General features: G+C 40.3%; 3 protein-coding genes, 2 non-coding genes and 2 pseudogenes across 7 annotated transcripts; 5 read left to right on the top strand and 2 right to left on the bottom strand.

The window, feature by feature from the left end:
- The first annotated feature begins 716 nt into the window (after positions 1 to 716).
- On the top strand, positions 717 to 11,703 carry LOC126583749 (vesicle transport v-SNARE 13-like). 2 transcript variants are annotated; one of them, XR_007609815.1, is made up of 7 exons: positions 717 to 880; positions 1,017 to 1,128; positions 1,990 to 2,048; positions 2,146 to 2,334; positions 2,830 to 3,000; positions 3,393 to 3,650; positions 11,659 to 11,703. XR_007609815.1 is itself a non-coding variant. In XM_050248263.1 (6 exons), exons 2-6 carry the CDS (start codon positions 1,035 to 1,037, stop codon positions 3,540 to 3,542), a joined length of 663 nt encoding a protein of 220 aa, XP_050104220.1. In that variant the 5' UTR covers positions 717 to 880; positions 1,017 to 1,034; the 3' UTR covers positions 3,543 to 3,695. The 2 variants fall into 2 exon arrangements, 1 of the variants encoding a protein (XP_050104220.1); XM_050248263.1 differs by lacking the exon at positions 11,659 to 11,703 and having other exon boundaries at positions 3,393 to 3,695.
- On the top strand, positions 3,844 to 13,454 carry LOC126583742 (pentatricopeptide repeat-containing protein At5g15340, mitochondrial-like; annotated as a pseudogene).
- Positions 5,263 to 7,931, bottom strand: LOC126583748 (uncharacterized). Of its 2 annotated transcripts, XM_050248260.1 has the most exons (5): positions 7,624 to 7,931; positions 7,453 to 7,536; positions 6,168 to 6,317; positions 5,727 to 5,921; positions 5,263 to 5,632 (listed from the first exon to the last, which is right to left on the bottom strand). In XM_050248260.1, exons 1-5 carry the CDS (start codon positions 7,861 to 7,863, stop codon positions 5,507 to 5,509), a joined length of 795 nt encoding a protein of 264 aa, XP_050104217.1. In that variant the 5' UTR covers positions 7,864 to 7,931; the 3' UTR covers positions 5,263 to 5,506. The 2 variants fall into 2 exon arrangements, with proteins under 2 accessions (XP_050104217.1, XP_050104218.1); XM_050248261.1 differs by lacking the exon at positions 6,168 to 6,317 and having other exon boundaries at positions 7,624 to 7,907.
- TRNAA-UGC (transfer RNA alanine (anticodon UGC)) lies at positions 5,389 to 5,461 on the top strand. The gene has a single exon. It is a non-coding gene; the product is annotated as a tRNA-Ala (tRNA).
- A 594-nt stretch (positions 13,455 to 14,048) lies between the features above and the next one.
- Positions 14,049 to 14,121, top strand: TRNAA-UGC (transfer RNA alanine (anticodon UGC)). The gene has a single exon. It is a non-coding gene; the product is annotated as a tRNA-Ala (tRNA).
- Positions 14,122 to 14,353: 232 nt separating this feature from the next.
- LOC126583746 (uncharacterized) lies at positions 14,354 to 15,793 on the bottom strand. Its single transcript, XM_050248258.1, has 3 exons — positions 15,247 to 15,793; positions 14,783 to 14,932; positions 14,354 to 14,542 (listed from the first exon to the last, which is right to left on the bottom strand). The coding sequence occupies exons 1-3, from the start codon at positions 15,772 to 15,774 to the stop codon at positions 14,363 to 14,365; spliced, it is 858 nt and encodes a 285-aa protein (XP_050104215.1). The 5' UTR covers positions 15,775 to 15,793; the 3' UTR covers positions 14,354 to 14,362.
- A 6,474-nt stretch (positions 15,794 to 22,267) lies between these two features.
- Positions 22,268 to 23,418, top strand: LOC126582525 (pentatricopeptide repeat-containing protein At5g15340, mitochondrial-like; annotated as a pseudogene).
- Positions 23,419 to 23,747: the final 329 nt, after the last annotated feature.

Genomic DNA, 23,747 nt, shown 5'->3' with positions numbered 1-23,747 from the left:
TGGAATTACAAGAATTTTCAGATTTATTAGACTTTATATTATTTTATTAGTTGTATTATGTTCTATTGATTTTATACAATGATGCTAATGGTGAAGATTGGACTAAACCGTGTAATGAGCTAATAATAATTTGGTATCAAACTCGTCATTCGTGAAAGTTGAATCTTAAACGTTTCAAGTACAATGTAAGAATAAATATAAGAAAATCTTTAACCGTACAAATGACAATATCTTATTATTTAATTAGTCAGAATGAGGCTGAAATGTCTCTATGAGTCTTCTGGCCTCCTAAATGGGTGAATAACCGTGACTTGCCACCAGTTGTCTCATTCTGAACAAGGTTTGACAAAAGTTAACTAGAATGATAAGAAATGATAAAGCATGTAAAATAAGAAATAATATGTGAAATTTGTGAATTAATTTTGGGTTGTATATATTTAAAGTAATTTTAAACCACGTTTACTTAAAAAATGAAAATAAAAATTATTCTAAATTTTTACTTTCATGTATTTACACCATTTATCAAGTAAATATATTTGACATGTTTTCCGGTCTTCTACTAATGTAACCAGGTATGATTGTGGTATCCAAATTTAACAAGAGGGTGCACACAATATTAATACACCAACGAACTCTAACCACAACGTGACAGTTGTCAGCATGAAGCGCCAAGTGTAGCGACCGAGAATCCAACGTGCAGTGACTTTATCAGAAGGTGCACACAACATTAATACACTTAGTTGGTTTCCTTTCGCGCACATTACCGTTTCGATCGCTTCGACAGCAAACCGCCACCACCGCATAGAACTAAAAATCAACACCCGCCACCGCTACTCAGCCGTCGTCTCCGGCGATACATTCGAATCTCCAATCTCGAAAGGTCTTTACCTGCGATTCCATGGATTTCAGATCGTTTATATTTTCATCATAATTCCGCAATTCAATCTCCCAATTTTGATGGATTTAGGGCTTTGTATCTGAAATATTGCTGAAATTTTGTGATGGGTTGAATGCAGAGAGAAATTTAGGGAAAGATGAGCGACGTATTCGAAGGGTACGAGCGCCACTACAGTGAGCTCTCCGCCAACCTCACCAAAAAGTGTACGATAGCTGGGGCTCTCGATGGAGGTAAAAAATTTCTCACTTTTCCTTCTTTTTTTTTAAAATTTTTGTGAATTGAATCATATGTATGGTTGCCCTGAATTTGGATGATTCATGTTGTATTTAATTGTGCTGATGACATGGATTTTATGAAATAAAGTTTGGGTCTTTTTGTTGGTGGCGTAAACCTGATGAAGGATCTTAATGTATGTATTCGATTGAATTAATTACGCGAGAACCGAGTTTCCGTTGGGATTAGTGTGGATATGTGTCTATTGGATCACTAGGACTGCTTAGTTTCTAACTGTTGCCGCTTTGCCGCAAAATTATGCTTCTTTATTTGAGGTTGAAAAATTATCAGTAGCTATAGGTTTAGTGGTCTCAAAAGATGGCGAAAGTCTTAGGCGGATAGAGCTTCCATCGGCTTGAGTTATGCATAATATGTTAATAATGGTTGTTTTAAAAATGGGGAGAAAACAAGAAAGAAAAGGACTGAAATGCTTGAGGCAATAGGATCGGGTCTTGGATTGTGCAGTATGTATCTTTTAAGTTTTTCAACATTTGAATGGAAAAGAAATGGATGGAAGAAGGGTCGGTTCTGAATTTTTTGGATGTTGAGTATTGTAGGTACAAAGATAAAGAGAAAAGGGATTTTAATTCATTTCATGCGGTAGATATATTTCCCAAAAGAACATCTTACCTGCAAACTTCTATCTGTATAAAATTGAACTTAAGAATAATATTTCAAATTGTGCTCGTTAGGAGTTTAAACATACTGTTGGTCTTCTTTTTTTACTTCTTGTTCTTGTTGTGAATGCGTATATTCTCCCTTATCAAGTCAAGAGATACTGATATTTATATACACTACTGTCTCTGTTATAATCTCAGAACAAAAGAAGCAGAAGGTTACTGAAATAAAGGCTGGAATCGATGATGCAGAATCTTTGGTAATTGATTGAACTATTCTCTTTGGGAGGAATTTTTTTTTTTTTTTGTTATTTCTTTTTAATTGGTTCTGATGTGCTGTTTCTTAAAAAATTTCAGATCCGGAAAATGGACCTTGAGGCAAGAAGTTTGCCACCAAATATTAAGGCTGTGCTTCTTGCTAAGCTGAGGGAATATAAGTCGGATCTGAATAATCTGAAAAGCGAAGTTAAAAAACTTGTATCTGGAAACGCATATGCATCTGCCCGAGATGAGTTGCTGGAATCAGGCATGGCTGATTCTCTGACAGTATGTCTAAATCCTTTTAGCTTCTTTTTATTTTTCGAATATTTATTTAAGATATAAAATGTGATTCATTATTCGGTAGTGAGTTTGTGATGGATCTTGGTATATATTTGACATGAAACTTGGAGTTCTTCTACTTTTTTGAGGAAGATTTCACTTCGGTGTGCTATTTTAGTTATCTCAATCTAATTCGCTTGCTTGACCAATAGAATGAGTGAACATGATTAGTTCTGGTTTGACTTGATGGTCACTTCACTTGTTAATTTGAAACAAAGATGCTTGAAACAACAATGAATATTTGAGTTTGAAAATTTGTTCTTCACTGGGCACTTTCGTTTTTGTCATAATTATTAGTCTTTCCTTTATTTGTGATAATTGATGATACTATTGTATGCTTTCCATGACTTGATTTGTGTCTTAAGCCTTCTGCTCTCATCCTTTCTTGATATTGTGGATAAATGTTTTTGCAATACTTACTGACTAATGAAAATCCAATAGGCATCAGCTGATCAGAGGTCAAGGCTAATGATGTCAACCGAGAGAATAAACAAGTCCAGTGATAGAGTTAAGGACAGCAGAAGAACCATGCTCGAAACAGAAGAGCTTGGTGTTTCGATCCTCCAGGATCTGCATTCACAGAGACAATCACTGTTGCATGCTCATACCACGGTTATTACCTTTTCAGGCTTTATATTCATTTTACGGTTGTTTTAACATTCTTTCCGCGAACAAGTTTATTTTCCATCTCTCGTCCTCTAATATTTAGTGTCAGTATGCATGCCTTCTCTTCCTTGAGTAATGTTCAAAAATATACTGATGTACATCTGGACTCTGGAGATTATCACCTTATGAACATGATTTACTCAATCTTCTTTTCACTATTATTAGTGTTAGTCTCTAAGGAGAGTGATGTGCGGCATGTGCCTATGTGTATCCATGGGCCTGTACGGAAAACAAGTTTTTCAAAAAGAGAAAGTTACTGATATAACTGCTTTGGCGAGGGCGATGATCTTCCTAGAATGGCATTTCATTTATCTAACTGTTTTTTCCTTTTGCTGCAGCTTCATGGAGTGGATGACAACATAGGGAAAAGCAAGAGAGTTCTGACTTCCATGGCAAGGAGTATGAACAGGAACAAGTGGCTTATTGGCACGGTCATCGCGGTTCTTGTCTTTGTGATCGCCTTGATCTTGTACTTCAAACTTAAATAAGCCAAGACATTTTCGCTTGTTGAGCTTGTGGCTTTTCAAATGAACAAATTTTCGTTTCTTGTTTCCCCTTATTTTTCGAGTGTGCAAATTGAGTTTGTCAAGATGGAGGTTCTTGATTGTGTAGTAATGGAAACATATCGATACGTTCCAACATTCTTTATTGGTTGTGTAACTTGTGTTTACCATTTCTGAGTAAGACAATACTTCCCACCTTCCCAATAAAGAGGAAAGTCATCCATCCAGTTAATGCGACGTCATTTTTCAATATAAACGTCATAATCGAAATGGTTCATTCTCTTTCGTTTATAATAAAAGAGCGTTGCTGTGAACTTATCACTTATGCGTTCTGTTTGTCCAAGTTCCAAACATAAGCTTTGCCTCCCTCAGCTTATGAGATGGCCAACCAACACTGGCTTGGCATCACTCCCCACCCGCCACCTCCGTTCTCTCATCCGAGCATGCACACGCCAATCCTCCATTGGCGTTGCCAAGAAGCTCCAAGCAGCCCCGTTCTCTCATCCGATCATGCACACGCAAATCCTCCGTTGGCGTTGCCAAGAAGCTCCAAGCCGCCATTATCACTGGCGGCCTTGCCGCCTCAGCAGACTCATTCCTTCACAATTGCCGCCTCCATTTCCACGCTGCACACGCCCGTCCATTCTCTACACGCAAGCCGTTTCAATGAAATTCCCCACTCGCACAAAGACGCCGTGGACTGGACCGTTATCATGGGCTGTTTTGGCCACCACGGAATGCTCCAATCCGGGCTTCGTTTGTTCGTCGAAATGCAAAGTGAGGACGTGAAGGTGGACGACGTGGCATGGTTTGCTTGTTCAATGCGTGTGCTCGGCTGGGCAATGCTGAAATTGGGGAGAAAGGACATGGTTTCGCAGTGAAGGTGGGTTTGGATTCTGGTATCAAGGCCTGCAATGCGGCCATGGATATGTATGTCAAGTGTGGCCAATTGGGTATGGCAAGACGGGTGTTCGAAGTGATGGAGGAGCGGAGTGTAGTGTCGTGGACTGCGACTTTGGACGGTGTGGTTAAATTGGATGGTGTTGGAAATGGGAGAGTGGTGTTTGATCAAATGAATGAGAGAAATGAGGTTGCTTGGACGATCGTGATTGTTGGATATCTAAGGATTGGGCTTATCTGCGAAAGCTTTTCGCTTCTTGAAGAAATGCTTTTCGCTCATTTTTATCAGCATGTGCACAATCCAGCGATAGGGTGACGGGCAGTTGGGTTCACGCTTATGCTTTAAAGACAATGGAGAGCTACATGAAGTTGGATGAGATGATATAAAGACTGAGAAGGATCAATGGACAAACACAAGAAAAAGATTGCACGAGAAATGAGAAAAGGAGAGTGAAAGAGGAAGTCAGTTGATTAGAATAATTAACTCACACTGAATTTATATCGCAATAGAATAAAGTAGTTTTTTATTTCGGCTTTTTAACCAAAATGGTCTATGAGATTGGTATAACCTCTCACTTTTGTCCCTGAGATTGTCCACTGTCAATTATTTTGGTCATTCCGTGAAAAATCTCCTTTGGGTATTTTTGCCAAATTAATCCTTCCACCTAAATTGGTGGTTTCTTTAATTTAATAGAATTTTTTTACAAAATTATTGATAATGAATAATCTCATACACCATTTACATCGATCTTAAATCTCAAAAATAAAAAATCAAAATAAGGAGTTACGACAATTTCGCGAAGTATTGTAGCTAAAATGTCTTTAATATTTCTCGTCGGAATAGTAGTTTAGGATATCTCTTTATGCAAATACGAATGTGATACATTTATTACACGACTTTTACCAATACAATAAAAGGGAAGTTCTAACAGGGGATGTAGCTCAAATGGTAGAGCGCCCGCTTTGCATGCGGGAGGTACAGGGTTCGATCCCCTGCATCTCCATTTTTTAATTTTTGTTATTTTTATAGGCAAATTCTCCCTCCTCTTTTAGCTGCCCCTTAATTTCTTGGAATTTACTGCAGTTTCGAGCTTCTCTTTTTTGAACTTCTCATAATCTGCTATTGCTAGCAACATCACATTCGACTTCAGATCAGCCATCACCGTCTTCACGAGCTATTTCAATCGAAAACATTGATTCGGTTACTATATGTACTTGCCCCTTAATTTTCTTCACACACATATTATGGCGGGGTTTTGAAGAACTTACCGATTCTGTAATGCTTCGCATGACATTGTCCGAGACCCAAGTGAGGAGAGGTGGTACGATGAAGCTTAAGTTTATGTCAAATATGTTTTTGAGCCAGCTTTGTGTTCCTTGTCTATCTGAAAATATGATTCCTTTGATGCTGAGGTTAACGTCACTTGGATCATACCCAGCAATGCCTCGGATTTCCCATCTAGTCTACACAAAATAAAAAAAAATGTCACCATATTAAGTGGGATCCCGCTCCATTGTAGCTGAGATGGATCCTTATCGACAACATATCAACAGTTGTATTATTGTCAATATAACAAGAACGACATATCAGTAGTGGATAACAACAATAATATGTATCAATTCCATCTACAGTTGAGCGGGATCTCGGCTACAAAGAGGATTGTGTGTGTGTGCACGTGCGTGTGCGCATTATGGATATGGTGTGCTTACAATGTCAAGCTCAAGAATCTTGGAGATGTGGTGAGGAACATGAGGAGGGTAGTCTTTCCCCATGGATTTGCCTCTCAACTTAACATATAATGCAAGGTAGACAGACAGGAACAAGACTTGCATGGCCGGCATGTGAATTCTCCACTCTTCCTGCAAAAAACACATCCATTCTTAAACTAGTTAACTGGGAAGCCTCCCTTCTCCCGGGGGAAAATCGAGCTATACTTGTTGGATATTTCCTTGTGTATCTCTCTTTCACGTGCTTATATGAGTGGGCAAAAGGGTTCTGGACTCGTAGATTGGGATGGGTACGGGACAGGTCCAAATTTTTAAAATTCAACACGGGACGGGCCGGGTCTAGGTTAATAATGGGGCGGGCGAGTCCAAATACTAGAAGAAACAGGCCCCTGGCTCGAACCAACAATTCAATACAAAACACTGATTTCCAACCCCAGTATGAATTTGAACCATTGGACTGGAGTGCAGGATCTCCATAACATCGGCACTTTTTCATCTGCAATTTTGCCGTAGGGATATAGAACCTCCTTCTTCGCCATCACTCACTTTCCGATTCAAATTTGCAGAAGGTGACAAACCCAAATCGATCCAACAGAAAAGCAGAAAACACAAAAAAAAAAACAAAAAACAACGGTCTTTATCACCCATTCTTCAAATAAATAAAAAAACCCAATTGAAAATAAAACCCAAATAGATCCGGTTCTCCCATCAGATTTCAGAAATTAGACAATTGAAAAAACCCTAGCAAATCTTAAAGATCTCTAGCGGGTCTCGATCTCGTTGGCGGAGGATCTGAGCTTGAAGGCGGTGGTGGCTGCACTCCTCAATCCGTGGAGAAGGTGATGGTGGTCGACTCATCTTTTTTTTGTTCTTCTGTGATTTCCATTTTTAGGATTGAGGGTTTTGAGATTGAGGGAGAATCCCCAATCTTTGTGTAGGGATTGAAAGTGTTAGGTCCGATTCTTGTATTAAAATTTGTTGTACCTGTCCCAACCCGGCCTGTTTCTTTTAAACCCGAGTTCGGTTCGGTCCCTTCAAAATTAGGCTCGGCCCTACATATATCTCTCTTTACGTGACCGCGTAGCGTTCTAAGGAGATACACAACCGGTTACAAGACAAAAAATTTATTTTCGTGATTTTGTCATTAATCAACTTTCACCCGACTGATAAAGGATGACAAAGAACTGAGAAGAAGTTCAAAATTGCATAGAAATTTAGGATATAGATTAGACTAATATTTAACACAAGAAAATAGAACATTTGGCACCTTGTTTGTTTGGGTTTTCGCTGTGTCCGGAAAAATCGCTTTAACAACCCTGTGTTCATCGTCCAAGTATTGATCAAATGAAGCCTGCAAGTTATGCAAGAGCTTGCTTCTGTGAGTGATTGTTGTTGTGTTTAAGAGAGAGAGAGAGAGAGAGAGAGATGAATATAGTACCGCAGGGGACTCACTGAGAGAAGCACCAAATGTATATCTGAAGTAGAAGGTTAAAGGCTCCCTATGCTGCTTCGTCTTCTTCAATTTTAACATGGCCTCGGCACGGAAAATCCTCTCCTGCTTCTTGATCGGCTTACCCTTCACATTTTGCGGCCCGAAACACATTCCTCTACCAGGACAGAACGAGGGTTGGCAGTGCCCTACAGAAAAAAGACCAGCATCAGCAGCAAGCTCACCCATTTTCCTTGACCATATTACAATTGAGCTTAGTTTTTATATCACATTTTTCTTCAAGTTTAGGTGGACATATTTGTTTATGGAACAAGGCAAGGGGAAAAAAGTCGCAGCATTTTCATTCACACTTCCTTCTCATGGGCCATCAGCTCCACATGTTATTACTACATGCAGCAACTGCTTCTGCCTTGTGCTCTAAGTCGGCATTTTCGACTCTTATCATACGTCCGCAAACATGGTTTTAAGCACGTCGTTGTTTTGCTGGCATTCTAGAACCCTAGTCCGTGAGATGGGACAAACGCCCCTTTTTCTAATGAATAATGCATTGTCGTATCATTGTTGCTAATAAAGCGTATTAACATGTTATTGATGCATTTATGACAATCTGTTCTATACGAGAAAACAAGCACCCTACGCAAACGCCCGTTTTTGTAATGAATAATGCTTTGTCATATCATTGTTGCCAACAAAGCGTATTGACATGTTATTGATGCATTTCTGACAATTCGTTCTGTACGAAAACAACCCACGCAAACTCCTGTTTTTGTAATGAATAATGCTTTGTCATATCATTGTTGCCAACAAAGCGTATTGACATGTCATTGATGCATTTTGTTACAATTCGTGCTATACAAGAAAACAAGAACCGTACGCAAAGAGTTTCCAAGCATTTCCATTTCACTGATGAGGAAGGTGAGAAAATAAAATACGCCACTCACTTTGCTTGGTTACTAAATTGAAAAGTGGTTAGAGATGAAATATTTTCGACGGGACGACAAATCTTTTGCACATGAAGTACGGACGTGAAAGATTTTTTTTATTTTTTTTTTGAAAACTGCGACGTGAAAGATTTGAAATATCAAATGTGTGACATTTTACCAAAACCCAAAGCAGTGAATATTGATTCAAGTCTCAAGTTGTTCAGGTGGGTTGGGAGCCAAGTAGAAATTTGGGACGTGCATTTGATGGAAGTGGATGAAGGTGCTTACGGTATCAAGCTCAAAGATTTAACATTTTTTTTACTTGGTGTGATTGGTGATGGTGACTGGTGAGGACTAGGTCAAGACTTCCATGTCCTCTAGACATAAAGGAATTAGATCCATCCGGATTCACCCTGTGGGAATTCTAGAAATTCCCATATCTTAACTATTCATTGTGTATTTTACAGTCAGAAATCATTTGATTTTTTTATATTTATAATTAAACACAAATAATATCTGACAAAAATTGACAGCGCGATATACGATGAATGACTAGAATAGGTAGAGATCCTTACAAAATGAATCTGGAGATGATCCTCTTCCTAGCCATAACATGTATCTATAAATGTGTTTTTGGTGACGGACGATTGTTTACAATGGTGTTCTTTTAAGATTAAAAAGAAAAAAGTGTATTTGACAAATTGACATCCTAAAAAAATTATTCAGTACTGTAAAAGTGTGTTTGTTTGGCATCACTAGCCTTCACTAGACTAGATATGACTAGTTATTAGTGAAGTCCTATGTTTAGGTTTAATAGGACTCGCGTGGACTAACACCTTCGCTAGAAGGTCTTAGCCAGGCCCCAAAAAATGAGAGGATTGCTAGTCTCGTCTTCGTCTTCGTACGCCAGCAGCAGAAACCCAACCATGCCTATGATGCAGAAACCCAGATGCAACACCTAAATCTCAAAACAATAACAACAATCCAAATAAATGCGTCCTATGCACAATTTTAGCATAGGCGCAACGAAGCCTCTGTACAACCGATAATCCGACGAAGCATCTGAAAATTCTGACGAATCATCTGCACAATCCAACGAAGTCTCTGCAAATTGAAAAAAAAAACAATTTGGAATTTCTCTGGGTTTGATTTGAATTCTTCATTGTAATTTATATTGGAGAAATTGGGTGCAATATTTGAATTATGGATTGAAGTACATATTCACAATTTCCTAAATTGTTGATAGGAAATGAAATGAAAAGAAGAAGAAAAGTTATGGACAGTGTGAAGAAGACGGGGATGAAAAGAAAAGAAAGGTAGAGAGACGGGAGAGAGAGTGAGCCAAATAAAAAAACATAGAATAATAATAATAAAATATCAACATGTAAACATTCCTAGTTTAAGTGTGATTGTGTAAATCCATATTAGATTTGATTCTAGTTATCATTTCCTATTGTATCTTGTATTCCTTAGGGATGAAGGAATATTTATCTCCTTATATTGTTTGTACCATACTTGACCAATCCCGAAACTACTGAGCACCAGTCAATGTTATACCGTCAAGGATCCAAAAGAGTTTCCCTCAAACCAGGAGGCCAATCACAGCGCGACACGTGTCGACATCAAAAGCCAATCATAGTGCGACACGTGTCAACATCAGAAGTCAATCACAACACGACACGTGTCAATGTCATAATGAAACTAGAAACTCTCTTCTATAAATAGAGATCATTCTCTCACAATATTTCCTAATGTCATTTGTAATAAATCATTCACTTGTACTCACTAAAGAAGAGCTTGAACCTATGTACTTGTGTAAACCCTTCACAATTAATGAGAACTCCTCTACTCCGTAGACGTAGCTAATCTGGGTGAACCACGTACATCTTGTGTTTGTTTTCCTATCTCTATCCATTTGCATACTTATCCACACTAGTGACCGGAGCAATCTAGCGAAGGTCACAAACTTAACGCTTTCTGTTGTACCAAAGTCCCCACTGATTTTGTGCATCAACATATATTATTATAAATAAAGACACAATGTAGGAGGAATAACAAAGATGCTTGAAACAACAATGAATATTTGAGTTTGAAAATTTGTTCTTCACTGGGCACTTTCGTTTTTGTCATAATTATTAGTCTTTCCTTTGTTTGTGATAATTGATGATACTATTGTATGCTTTCCATGACTTGATTTTTGTCTTAAGCCTTCTGCTCTCATCCTTTCTTGATATTGTGGATAAATGTTTTTACATTACTTACTGACTAATGAAAATCCAATAGGCATCAGCTGATCAGAGGTCAAGGCTAATGATGTCAACCGAGAGATTAAACAAGTCCAGTGATAGAGTTAAGGACAGCAGAAGAACCATGCTCTAAACAGAAGAGCTTGGTGTTTCGATCCTCCAGGATCTGCATTCACAGAGACAATCATTGTTGCATGCTCATACCACGGTAATTACCTTTTCAGGCTTTATATTCATTTTATGGTTGTTTTAACAATCTTTCCTCAAACAAGTTTATATTCCATCTCTCGTCCTCTTATGTTTAGTGTCAGTATGCATGCCTTCTCTTCCTTGAGTAATGTTTAAAAATATACTGATGTACATCTGGACTCTGGAGATTATCACCGTATGAACATGATTTACTCAATCTTCTTTTCACTATTATTAGTGTTAAGTCTCTCAGGAGAGTGATGTGCGGCATGTGCCTATGTGTATCCATGGGCCTGTACCGAAAACAAGTTTTTCAAAAAGAGAAAGTTATTGACTGCTTTGGCGAGGGTGATGATCTTCCTGGAATGGCATTTCATTTATCCAACTGTTTTTTCCTTTTGCTGCAGCTTCATGGAGTGGATGACAACGTAGGGAAAAGCAAGAGAGTTCTGACTTCCATGGCAAGGAGTATGAACAGGAACAAGTGGCTTATTGGCACGGTTATCGCAGTTCTTGTCATTGTGATCGCCTTGATCTTGTACTTCAAACTTAAATAAGCCAAGACATTTTCGCTTGTTGAGCTTGTGGATTTTCAAATGAACAAATTTTCGTTTCTTGTTTCTCCTTATTTTTCGAGTGTGCAAATTGAGTTTGTCAAGATGGAGATCCTTGATTGTGTAGTAATGGAAACATATCGATACGTTCCAACATTCTTTATTGGTCGTGTAACTTGTGTTTACCATTTCTGAGTAAGACAATACTTCCCACCTTCCCAATAAAGAGGAAAGCCATCCGTCCTGTTAACGTGACCGTCGTTTTTCAATATAAACGTCATAATCAAAGTGGTTCACTCTCTTTCTTTTATAATAAAAGAGTGTTGCTGTCACTTATGTGTTATGTTTGTCGAAAGTTTCAAAAATAAGCTTTGCCTCTCTCAGCTTATGAGACGGCCAACCAACACTGGCTTGGCATCACTCCCCACCCGCCACCTCCGTTCTCTCATCCGAGCATGCACGCGCCAATCCTCCATCGGGGTTGGCAAGAAGCTCCAAGCCGCCATTATCACTGGCCGCCTCAGCAGACTCATTCCTTCACAATTGCCGCCTCCATTCCCACGCTGCACAGGCCCGTCCCTTCTACACGCAAGCCATTTCAATGAAATTCCCCACTCGCACAAAGACGCCGTGGACTGGACCGTTTTCATGGGCTGCTTTGGCCACCACGGAATGCTCCAATCCGGGCTTCGTTTGTTTGTCAAGATGCGAAGCGACGACCTGGCATGGTTTGTTTGTTCAATGCGTGTGCTCGGCCGGGCAATGCTCAAATTGGGGAGCAAGGACATTATTTCGCGGTGAAGGTGGGTTTGGATTCTGGTATCAAGTCCTGCAATGCGGCCATGGATATGTATGTCAAGTGTGGCCAATTGGGTATGGCAAGACGGGTGTTTGAAGTGATGGAGGAGCGGAGTGTAGTGTCGTGGACTGCGATTTTGGACAGTGTTAAATTGGATGGTGTTGGAAATGGGAGAGTGGTGTTTGATCAAATGAATGAGAGAAATGAGGTTGCTTGGACGATCGTGATTGTTGGATATCTAAGGATTGGGCTTATCTGCGAAAGCTTTTCGCTTCTTGAAGAAATGCTTTTCGCTCATTTTTATCAGCATGTGCACAATCCAGCGATAGGGTGACGGGCAGTTGGGTTCACGCTTATGCTTTAAAGACAATGGAGAATGAGATTGACATCATGGTTGGCACAGCATTGGTTGATATGTATGCGAAATTTGATACAGTGGACACTGCGTTAAAAGTTCTTGAGTAAATGCACCGAAGGAACGAAGCGACATGAAATGCTTTGCACAGTGGTTTGGCAATGCATAGAAGGGGAAAACTAGTTCTGAATATGTTTCCTCAAATGCTCAAGGAAGCCAAGCCAGACGAATTAACCTTCATTGCTTTGTTGAGTGCTTGCAGCCACTCGGGCCTTTTTTATCAGGGCCGGCATTACTTTTATAATCTCCAAGCGTTACATGGTGCAACACCTCAGATCGAACACTGTGCGTGTATGGTGGATCTTCTAAGCAGGGCTGGTAATTGGAAGAGGCTGAAGTCTTGATCAAGCAAATGCCAACCAATGCCTCCGAACGAGGTGGTTTTGGGTTCCCTTCTCGCTTCTTGCAGAGTCCATGGAAAGCTAGAGCTTGGTGAAAGCCTTCTGCAAGAGCTGGTTCAAATGGATCCCCACAACACAGATTATCACGTCCTGCTTTCCAACATGTAATGCTTAAGGTGGAAAGCAGGATAAGGCAAACTTACTGAGGCAGGACTTTATGTGTAAGGGTTTAAGAAAGCTTCCCGGAATAAGTTCAGTTTGTATTGGTGGCCAAGTTCATCAGCTCAGTGCAGGAGATATGTCGCACCCGAAAACAATGGAGAGCTAATTGAAGTTGGATGAGATGATATAAAGACCGAGAAGGATCAATGGACAAACACAAGAAAAAGATTGCACGAGAAATGAGACAGGAGAGTGAAAATCAATACTCGGTCGGTTCATTTAAAATTTGTCCTAATATGCAGACGTGGATTAAGTCAGTCTATTAGAACAGCCATCTCACACAAGACTTAATTTATATCGCAATACAATAAAGTAGGTTTTTATTTTGTTTTTTCTAGCCAAAATGGTAATTGAGATTGGCATAACCGCTCACTTTCCTTCTTGAGATTATCTACCGTCAATCATTTTGGTCATTCTGTAAAAAAACTTCTGTTGGGTATTTTTGCCAAATCAATTCCTCCACTTATATTGGTAGCTTCTTAATTTAACAGAATTTTTTTACAAAATGATTGATAATGGACAATCTTAAGGACCACTTATATCGATTATAAATCTTAAGGACCAAAGTATGGAATTATGACAATCTCATGAATATTAACTAAAAAATCTTCAATATTTTTCGTCGGAATAGTAGTTAAGGATATCGCTTTATGCATATGAGGGTTGCATATGTGATGCATTTGTTACACGTATTCATTAACATAATAGAAATGAAGTTCCAACAGGGGATGTAGCTCAAATGGTAGAGCGCCCGCTTTGCATGCGGGAGGTACAGGGTTCGATCCCCTGCATCTCCATCTTTTAATTTTTGTTATTTTTATAGGCAAATTCTCCCTCCTCTTTTAGCTGCCCCTTAATTTCTCAGAATCTGTAACTTTTGTACTGCAGTTTTGAGCTTCTCTTTTTTGAATTTCTCATAATCTGCTACTGCTAGCAACATCGCATTTGACTTCAGATCGGTCATCACCATCTTCACGAGCTATTTCAATCGAAAACATTTATTCGGTTACTATATGTACTTGCCGATTTTGTAATACTTCACATGACATTGTCCGGGACCCAAGTGAAGAGAGGTGATACGATGAAGCTTAAGTTTATATCGAATATGTTTCTGAACCAGCTTTGTGTTCCTTGTCTATCTGAAAATATGATTCCTTTGACGCTGAGGTTGACGCCACTCGGATCATACCCAGCAATGCCTCGGATTTCCCATCTAGTCTACAAAAAGGAAAAAAAATGTCACCTTATTAAGTCGGATCTCGCTCCATTGTAGCTGAGAGGAATCCTTATCGACAACATATCAACAGTTGTATTATTGTCGATATAACATGAACGACATATCAGTAGTGGATAACAACAACAATATGTATCCATTCCATCTACAGTTGAGCGGGATCTCGGCCACAAAGGGGATTGTGTGGGTGCGCGTGTGCGCATTATGGATTATGGTGTGCTTACAACGTCAAGCTCAAGAATCTTGGAGATGTGGTGAGGAACATGAGGAGGGTAGTCTTTCCCCATGGATTTGCATCTCAACTTTACATATAATGCAAGGTAGACAGACAGGAACAAGACTTGCATGGCCGGCATGTGAATTCTCCACTCTTCCTGCAAAAACACATCCATTCTTAAACTAGTTTGGAAGCCTCCATTCTCCCGGGGGAAAATCGAGCTATCCTTGTCAGATATTTCCTTGTGTATCTCTCTTTCACGCGTGTATATCTCTCTCTTTACGTGACTACGTAGCATTCTAAGGGGATACACAACCGGTTACAAGACAAAAATTTCCTTCTCGTGATTTTGTCATTAATTAACTTTCACCCAACTGATAAAGGATGACAAAGAACTGAGAAGAAGTTCAAATTTGCATAGAAATTTAGGATATAGATTATACTAATATTTAGCACAAGAAAATAGAACACCTCTTTTGTTTGGGTTTTCGCCGTGTCCAGAAAAATCGCTTTAAAAACCCTGTGTTTATCGTCCAAGTATTGATCAAATGAAGCCTGCAAGTTATGCAAGAGCTTGCTTCTGTGAGTGATTGTTCTTTTGTTTGAGAGAGAGAGAGAGAGAGAGAGAGATGAATATAGTACTGCAGGTGACTCGTTGAGAGGAGCATCAAATGTATATCTAAAGTAAAAGTTTAAAGGCTCCCTATGCTGCATCGTTTTCTTCGATTTTAACACCGCTTTGGCACGGCAAATCCTCTCCTGCTTCCTGATCGGCTTACACACTATATTTTCCGGCCCGAAACACATTCCGCTACCAGGAAAGAACAAGGGTTGGCAGTGCCCTACAGAAAAAAGACCAGCAGCAGCAGCAGCAAACTCACCCATTTTCCTTGACCATATTACACTTGAGCTTAATTTTAATATCATATTTTTCTTCAAGGTTAGCAGGTGGACATATTTGTTTATGGAACAAGGCAAGGGAAACAAAAGTTGCAGCATCTTCAATCACACTTCCTTCCCATGTGCCACTGTTTGTTCTAAGTCAGCAATTTCAGCTCCACGCGTTATTCCTGCAGCAACTGCTTCTGCATTGTGCTCTAAGTCCGCATTTTCGGCTCTTACCATACGTACGCAAACATGGTTTTAAGCACGTTTTTTGTTTTGCTGGGATTCTAGAACCCTAGTCCGTGAGATGGGACGGATGCCCGTTTTTCTAATGAATAATGCTTTGTATCACCAACAAAGTATATTGACATGTTATTGATGTATTTATGACAATTCATTTTATACGAGAAAACAAGCACCCCACGCAAATGCCTGTTTTTGTAATGAACAATGCTTTGTCATATTGTTGTTGCCAACAAAGCGTATTGACATGTTATTGATGCATTTCTGACAGTTTGTTCTATACGAGAAAACAAGCACCATACACAGAATTTCCAAGCATTTCCTTTTCACTGATGAGGAAGGTGAGAATATAAAATACGCCGCTCACTTTGCTTGATTACTAAATTGAAAAGCGGTTAGAGATGAAATATTTTGGACAACAAATCTTTTGTGTGGATGCAAATTTTCTCCTTCTTTGACAAAATTGCACCTACAAAACAATCAACACATTTGGTCAAAGCCAAAAGCCTCATGCGCCCACGATGAATGGGGAGGGCTTTGGCTGAAGAACCTCCGATGCCAAAGTTAGAATTTAGAGAGAAAAGTGTTTGGAGAGTTTTTGGGAGTTTTACAAGAGTGTGGACCTCCTCTTTTAGAAAAAATAGGGTCATATATATAGGTAATGGAGGCGGCCGGCCCTTAGAGGTTTTTTGTGTTAAAATGGGTGATTTAATTGGTGATTAATGGATTAATTAGGAATTAATCCATTAATTAGCCAATTAATCTCCATTTATATGGAATAATTTGTAGGTTATGAAGTAGTTACCTAAGATGAGGATGGATGAGATAATTTGGAATTGGTTACCTTTTTTGGACACTCTTGGCTTGATTAAAGAATGATTGTCCACTGCTCGCCCGTAGGACAACCAGTGTGTCTCAGGGGTAACTTTGTCATTTTTACCAAAAATCCACGTGTCGCCTTGTGATTATTTTTGGCTCCACAAATGCCCCCACACCTGCTGGGCTGCTCGTAAGAAAGGGCATCAGGTGTAGAGATCTTCTTACTCTAGGAAACTTAGGACTGCTTCCTGTTTTGATGTATATTCCCTTTTTAATATCAAATTAGATCCTTCTAGGAAAGGGAAATAAATTTCTCTCAAAACCTATTTAAATCCACCTTAAGTGGGTTATTAAATCAACTTTGTAGAGTGATTTATTCTACCTTACAAGAGAGAGAGAGAGCTTAGAGGATATTTGTTCCCCCTCCTCTAACAATCTTGGACATCTTGCTTGTGCAAAAGACCGCCTTACGTTGCTTTCTTCGTCTTCTCCGTGCCGCACCAATGTAATAAAAACTTAATTTCTTCTTGTCTTCTTCTTAGGTGGTGCTGCCACGGGGCAGTCTTCGGGGTGGTGCGGCACGTTGGCTGGCAGGGGCCAGGAGTCGGCTTGGCATGGACCAAGAAGGTGATGTGGCAAAGGCCATTGCTTGAGCAGCTAGGATTGGTTCGACATGGGCTGTGGAAGTGGCGTGGAATAGGCAATTGTTTGGGTTGCCACGTCTGAGCTGCCTGCTGAAAATTAGGAAACTGTTTAAGTTTGATTTTTCAACTGCCATAGATGGAGCAGTCAACGATGAAGCTGCTAAGATCAGAGTTACTGAAGATGAAGTGTCGGATGAGTGAACTGTTAAGTGCAAAAGTGGTTGCTACCCTCTGACCATTTGTTGCCTAGTTGATCTTCAAGCATTCGATCTTTTAAGCTATGTGGCCTTCTCGCACTAGAGAGCTTACCCAGATTGGTGTCAAGGAATTAGTTTATCATCTTGCATTGGAGAGCAATTAGTTTACCCTCTCGCACTGGAGAGCAATTAATTTACTCTCTCGCACTGGAAAGTACACCCATATGGGTATTGGGCAATTGGTTTACCCTCTCGCACTGGAGAGCAATTAATTTACCCTCTCGCACTGGAGAGCAATTAGTTTACCCTCTCGCGCTGGAGAACAATTAGTTTACCCTCTCTCACTAGAAAGCAATTAGTTTACCCTCTCGTGCTGAAGAGCAATTAGTTTACCCTCTCGCATTAGAGAGCAATTAGTTTATCCTCTCGCACTGGAGAGTAAACCCATATGGGTGTCGGGGAATTGGTTTACCCTCTCGCACTGGAGAGCAATTAGTTTATCCTCTCGAACTAGAGAGCAGACCTATACGGGTGTCGGGGAATTGGTTTACCATCTCGCACTGGAGAGCAATTGGTTATCCTCTTGCACTGGAGAGCAGACCCATACGGATGTCGGGGAATTGGTTTACCCTCTCGCACTGGAGAGCAATTAGTTTATCCTCTCGCACTGGAGAGCATGGAAGTCGTTATCGTGAGTGCAACTGAGGAAAACTGGACTGCTGGGACAACCGAAATAATCTTTAGCCTGCGAGGTCATGTTTAGCGATCTTCTTGAAATTTCGAACTACTTGTGGACCTCGCGTAAAGGTGCAAACGCAGTGAGCTGCTCCCAGAATTATTGTGCCATTATTAGGTGTTTCGTCGTGTGCTAATATCAATGGTTGTCGGGAGCCATGGAGTAGGCAAACATGGTTGTCAAAATAGAGATGGGGCTGGTTTGGGCCAGGTTGTGCGCAACATGAGGAATTTTCTAGAGTGTTGAGAACAAGGCATGCCCCCAATTCTTGATAATTGGGTTGGTGTGTCCTTCTGGTACTCGTCTGCCCCTGAAGTGCCATTAGGCTAAGCTACTGCGTTTTGTCAGAACAGAAGAAGTCTTTATATCTGACAATCTATGTGGGGTAGTCTTGTCTGCTCGATCTTATCATTGAAAGATGACTCGATTATGTTGGTCATGTCTTATCGAAGCGCCTTGTAAATAGCTTCATTGCGTGGGAAATCGCGCAATCGCTCGTTCAAAGTATTTCTACTTCTTCCTGAATTTACCTTTGTTGGGGTGGCAGAGCCCTTGGCTACCCCAAATTATGACCTGTTGGTCTAGGCTACTATTCCATATGTTCGGCTCATCTACGCCTCAGCTGCGATCGATGTGGTTTGCTCCTAGCAAGAGAGCGAGTAACTCACAGGTTAATGGTTGAACTTGAGCCGGGTTGAGTGACTATTTATCTCCTTCTGTTATGCTACCTATTTCGATGTGAAGTGGAGGATGCTCCTTGCGGGCCTTGCCGCGAATGAACCCTTTGCCTGGAAGGTTGCTCATGTTGATTATCGGAATGTGGCCCCAACCGTGAGTGTATACTTATCCTCGGACCTAGTCAATAGTGCACGCTTTTCAACACTTTAAGACGGGAGTATATGTTATCTCGGAGGCCTAATTGGGAATGTACACTACCCAAACGCTCGACTCGTGGCTGGTCGAGTGGCTGCTTGCCGAGACGTTGCTGGAAAGGTTCGTCTGCCCTTGTCCTACTTCGGGATACCTTGTCCACGGCACGTTGGATTTCGGTGGGTTGCAAAAGTTGATTCACCAAGGTCGTTTATTGTGCAAGGGCGCTCGTCAACTGTATGACTTGTCGAGACAAGTGTTGTTCGCCATTTAGATTGGAAGAGCTTGGAAGGAATGTGCCTCCTTGAGTAGTGGAAGTGTAATAGACTCCAGGCATAAGATTTGAGTTGGGAAATGTCAAATCCGTGGGGAAATATGGTAAAAATGCCCTCGACTTGATAATTGGTCCAAATGGTTGAGATAGTCTTGGGCCAATTTGGGCTACTTCGAATGCCGTGGAAGCAGGCTGGGCCGCATGAGTAGACTAGGCCATAAGAGTGGGCTGCTCGGCAGGAGCAGGCTGGGCCACGAGAGTGGGCTGCTCGGCGTACAATGCACAAGGGTGTGAGGCTTGGGCTCGGCTTGGCAACACGTTGGGCGTGGAGTGACATAGCTTGGGTTGTGGCTTTAGTGCCGTGAGCCACCTTGGATTGCACGGCTCGGGCCATGGTGGTGAAACCATGGACCTCGTTGCGGGTGGCTACCATGGTAGCCATCGCGGTGGTTCCTGTGGTGGAAACTCGTGGTGGTGGTGTCATTCCACCTATTGTCACATTTAGCCTCATAGATCGCCGTGATCCCATCTCTTGAATGTTGAAATTTTTATTTGTTGAATTTTCTAAATTTCTAGCCATTGTACTTCTCTTTTACGTTTTATCAAAGAATTTTTGCAAATAAAAAATTCTAATAATAAGAACGTATGAAAAATCTACAAATGGACAAGAAAATAGAAAACCTTGGATGCGAGAGTCTTCTACAAGTGTGGAACTCAACTCTCAATGAAAGCACCAATTTGTGGATGCAAATTTTCACCTTCTCCTTCTTTGACAAAATTGCACCTACAAAACAATCAACACATTTGGTCAAGGCCAAGAGCCTCACGTGCACACGATGAATATGGGGGTTTTGGCCGAAGAGCCTCTGATGCCAAAGTTAGAATTTAGAGAGAAAAGTGTTTGTAGAGTTTTTGGGAGTTTTGCAAGAGTGTGGGCCTCCTCTTTTAGAAAAAATAAGGTCATATATATAGGGAATGGAGGTGGCCGGCCCTTAGAGGTTTTTTGTGTGAAAATGAGTGATTTAATTGGTGATTAATGGATTAATTAGGATTTAATCCATTAATTAGCCAATTAATCTCCATTTATATGGAATAATTTGTACGTTATAAAGTAGTTACCTAAGATGAGAATGGATGAGATAATTTGGAATTTGTTACCTTTTTTGGACACTTTTGGCTTGATTAAAGAATAATTGTTCACTGCTCGCGCGTAAGACAACCGGTGTGTCTCAGGGGTAACTTTGTCATTTTTACCAAAAATCCACATGTCGCATTGTGATTATTTTTTGCTCCACATTTTGCACATGAAGTAGGGACGTGAAAGATTTGAAATATCAAATGTGTGACTATTTATACCAAAACCCTAAGCAGAGAATATTGATTCAAGACTCGAGAGGTTCATGTGGGGTGGGAGCCAAGTACAAATTGGGGAAGTGCATTTGATGGAGGTGGATGGGAAGGTGCTTACGGTATCAAGCTCAAAGATTTACCATTTTTTTCCAATTGGATTGGTGATGGTGACTGGTTAGGCCTAGGACAAGACTTCCATGTCCCCTAGTCATAACATGTAATAAATGTGTTTTTGGTGAATGACTTAATGGTGTCGTTTAAGATTAAAAAAAAGTGTAATTGCCACTCTAAAAAAGCTATTTAGTACTATAAGGGTACGTTTGTTGCCCCGGACTATCTCGGACTGGACTAGCTTTAGGGACTAAGCTGGACTGGCTTGGCTTGGACTAAGCAGGATAAGAATAGTGAAGTGTTTGGTACAGTATTAGACTAAACTATAGACTAAAATATTTTAGGACTCAAATCGTTTTTTTTTTTTCATTTTTAATCCACACTTACTTAACAAAAGAAAAACTAAAAACTCAGTTTCAAAAAAAAAAAAAAACTAAAAACTAAAAACTAATAAAAAATAAATAATAAAAGATCAAATCCAGTAGAACACCACCGTTTTATCCTCTCTCCTCCAAAATTGACGAAACCGGAATTTGACAATTTGTTCCATCGTCTTCAATCTTCATCTGGGCAGTGCTCTTTCAGCCCTCCCATGCGCCGACCCACTCACCCATCAGAAATAGGACACAATTGTCAAGCTACCAAGGCCGAGCTTCAACAAGAGCTTTGAAAATTTTTATCGGAATTTCTTGACTGCATCCAATGGGCACAACATCAGCATGGAAAAAAAGGGATAGCCAGATGGTTCTTCTTCAATTCAAGAGAAATAATTATCATTTTTTAAGGCAAATTGACCAAGTTCATGAGCAGCTCTAATTACCAAGTTCATCCCCCAATTCCCATATTGATCCGAGAGAGAAAGGAGACTTGTTCTGGAAGCTCACCGGAGGATCAATAGCTTTGACGAAGAACAACGGTTCGCTCCCACCAATTCACGCGAAGGAGACGGCGAGGGAAGCAGCGTATTGAGGTTCTTAGCAATCCCATGCTTTTGGGTCGGACTAATTAGGACGACTTAACGAGGCTGGTAGTCCATGCGAGTCCGGGCTAGTCCCATTTAACTTAGTCCATAACAATGCCAAACGTGGGTTATTAATCTTAGCTAGTCCAATCCTAGCTAAGAAGGTCAAACAAACGAGCCCTAAGTCTATAACTGCTTTGTAAAATATAGGTTGAGTATCGTCTTAGAGTTGAATTTACATCTGTTGGAGGTCGAACGGAAAAGGATTTTTATCATCACCAGATAAGTAATAACATAAACTATCCATGTTGAAGGCCGAGGATGAAAGTGAAACCAAAGCATGGAACGGGTTTATCAATAGAGTAAATTGTAGTAACGGTTTCTTAATTTTAACTCAATGTCATGGATATGTATGTCAATTGTGGCCAATTGGGTATGGCAAGACGGGTGCTCGAAGTATTGGAGGAGCGGAGTGTAGTGTCGTGGACTGCGATTTTGGACGGTGTGATTAAATTGGATGGTGTTGGAAATGGGAGAGTGGTGTTTGATCAAATGAATGAGAGAAATGAGGTTGCTTGGACGATCATGATTGTTGGATATCTAAGTATAGGGCTTATCTGCGAAAGCTTTTCGCTTCTTGAAGAAAAGGTTTTCGGGTGTTTCTTGAAATTGAATTTTGTCACCCTTCGCTCATTTTTATCAGCATGTGCACAATCCAGAGATAGGGTGACGGGCAGTTGGGTTCACACTTATGCTTTAAAGACAATGGAGAATGAGATTGACATCATGGTTGGCACAGCATTGGTTGATATGTATGCGAAATTTGGCACAGTAGACACTGCGTTAAAAGTTTTTGAGCAAATGCACCGATGGAACGAAGCGACATGGAATGCTTTGCACAGTGGTTTGGCAATGCATGGAAGGGGAAAACTAGTTCTGAATATGTTTCCTCAAATGCTCGAGGAAGCCAAGCCAGACGAATAAACCTTCATTGCTTTGTTGAGTGCTTGCAGCCACTCGGGCCTTTTTTATCAGGGCCGGCGTTGCTTTTATAATCTCCAAGCGTTACATGGTGCAACACCTCAGATCGAACACTGTGCGTGTATGGTGGATCTTCTAGGCAGGGCTGGTAATTGGAAGAGGCTGAAGTCTTGATCAAGCAAATGCCATGCCTCTGAACGAGGTGGTTTTGGGTTCCCTTCTCGGTTCTTGCAGTTTCCATGGAGAGCTAGAGCTTGGTGAAAGCCTTCTGCAAGAGCTGGTTCAAATGGAACCCCACAACACAGATTATCACGTCCTGCTTTCCAACGTGTAATGCTTAAGGTGGAAAGCAGGATAAGGCAAACTTACTGAGGCAGGATTTTAAGTATAAGGGTTTACGAAAGCTTCCCGGAATAAGTTCAGTTTATATTGGTGGCCAAGTTCATCAGCTCAGTGCAGGAGATATGTCGCACCCGAATACAATGGAGAGCTACATGAAGTTGGATGAGATGATATAAAGACTGAGAAGGATCAATGGACAAACACAAGAAAAAAGATTGCAGGAGAAATGAGAAAAGGATGGTGAAAATGTGATACATTGTCGGTTCATTTAAAACTTGTCTATAGACGTGGATTAAGTCAATTGATTAGAACAATTATCTTACACGGGACTGAATTTATATCGCAATAGAATAAAGTAGTTTTTTATTTTGGCTTTTTAGCCAAAATGATTTCTGAAATTAGCATAACCCCTCATTTTCGTCTCTAAGATTGTCCACTGTCAATTATTTTGGTCATTCCATGAAAAATCTCCATTTGATATTTTTGCAAAATCAATCCCTTCACTTGAATCGATGATTTCTTCAATTTAACAGAGATTTTTTTTCACAAAATGACTAAA

This window comes from Malus sylvestris, chromosome 9 (assembly GCF_916048215.2).
Source record: "Malus sylvestris chromosome 9, drMalSylv7.2, whole genome shotgun sequence".
Classification (NCBI taxonomy): Eukaryota; Viridiplantae; Streptophyta; class Magnoliopsida; order Rosales; family Rosaceae; genus Malus; species Malus sylvestris.
Note: the sequence above shows the minus strand (reverse complement) of the source record. Positions and strands in the feature narration are given on the sequence as shown.

What these genes read in the sequence shown, in the direction of transcription:
- LOC126583749 (XM_050248263.1), top strand. Translation starts at nt 1,035, where the DNA reads ATGAGCGACGTATTCGAAGGGTACGAGCGCCACTACAGTGAGCTCTCC. An exon ending in AGCTGGGGCTCTCGATGGAG is followed by an intron (nt 1,129 to 1,989) that starts GTAAAAAATTTC and finishes TTATAATCTCAG; the next exon opens with AACAAAAGAAGCAGAAGGTT. An exon ending in GCATGGCTGATTCTCTGACA is followed by an intron (nt 2,335 to 2,829) that starts GTATGTCTAAAT and finishes AAAATCCAATAG; the next exon opens with GCATCAGCTGATCAGAGGTC.
- LOC126583748 (XM_050248260.1), bottom strand. Translation starts at nt 7,863, where the DNA reads ATGGGTGAGCTTGCTGCTGATGCTGGTCTTTTTTCTGTAGGGCACTGC. An exon ending in CTCTCAGTGAGTCCCCTGCG is followed by an intron (nt 7,537 to 7,623) that starts GTACTATATTCA and finishes CATAACTTGCAG; the next exon opens with GCTTCATTTGATCAATACTT. An exon ending in AGATTCTTGAGCTTGACATT is followed by an intron (nt 5,922 to 6,167) that starts GTAAGCACACCA and finishes TATTTTGTGTAG; the next exon opens with ACTAGATGGGAAATCCGAGG.
- LOC126583746 (XM_050248258.1), bottom strand. Translation starts at nt 15,774, where the DNA reads ATGCTGCAACTTTTGTTTCCCTTGCCTTGTTCCATAAACAAATATGTC. An exon ending in CGAAAACCCAAACAAAAGAG is followed by an intron (nt 14,933 to 15,246) that starts GTGTTCTATTTT and finishes GTGTTTTTGCAG; the next exon opens with GAAGAGTGGAGAATTCACAT. An exon ending in AGATTCTTGAGCTTGACGTT is followed by an intron (nt 14,543 to 14,782) that starts GTAAGCACACCA and finishes TCCTTTTTGTAG; the next exon opens with ACTAGATGGGAAATCCGAGG.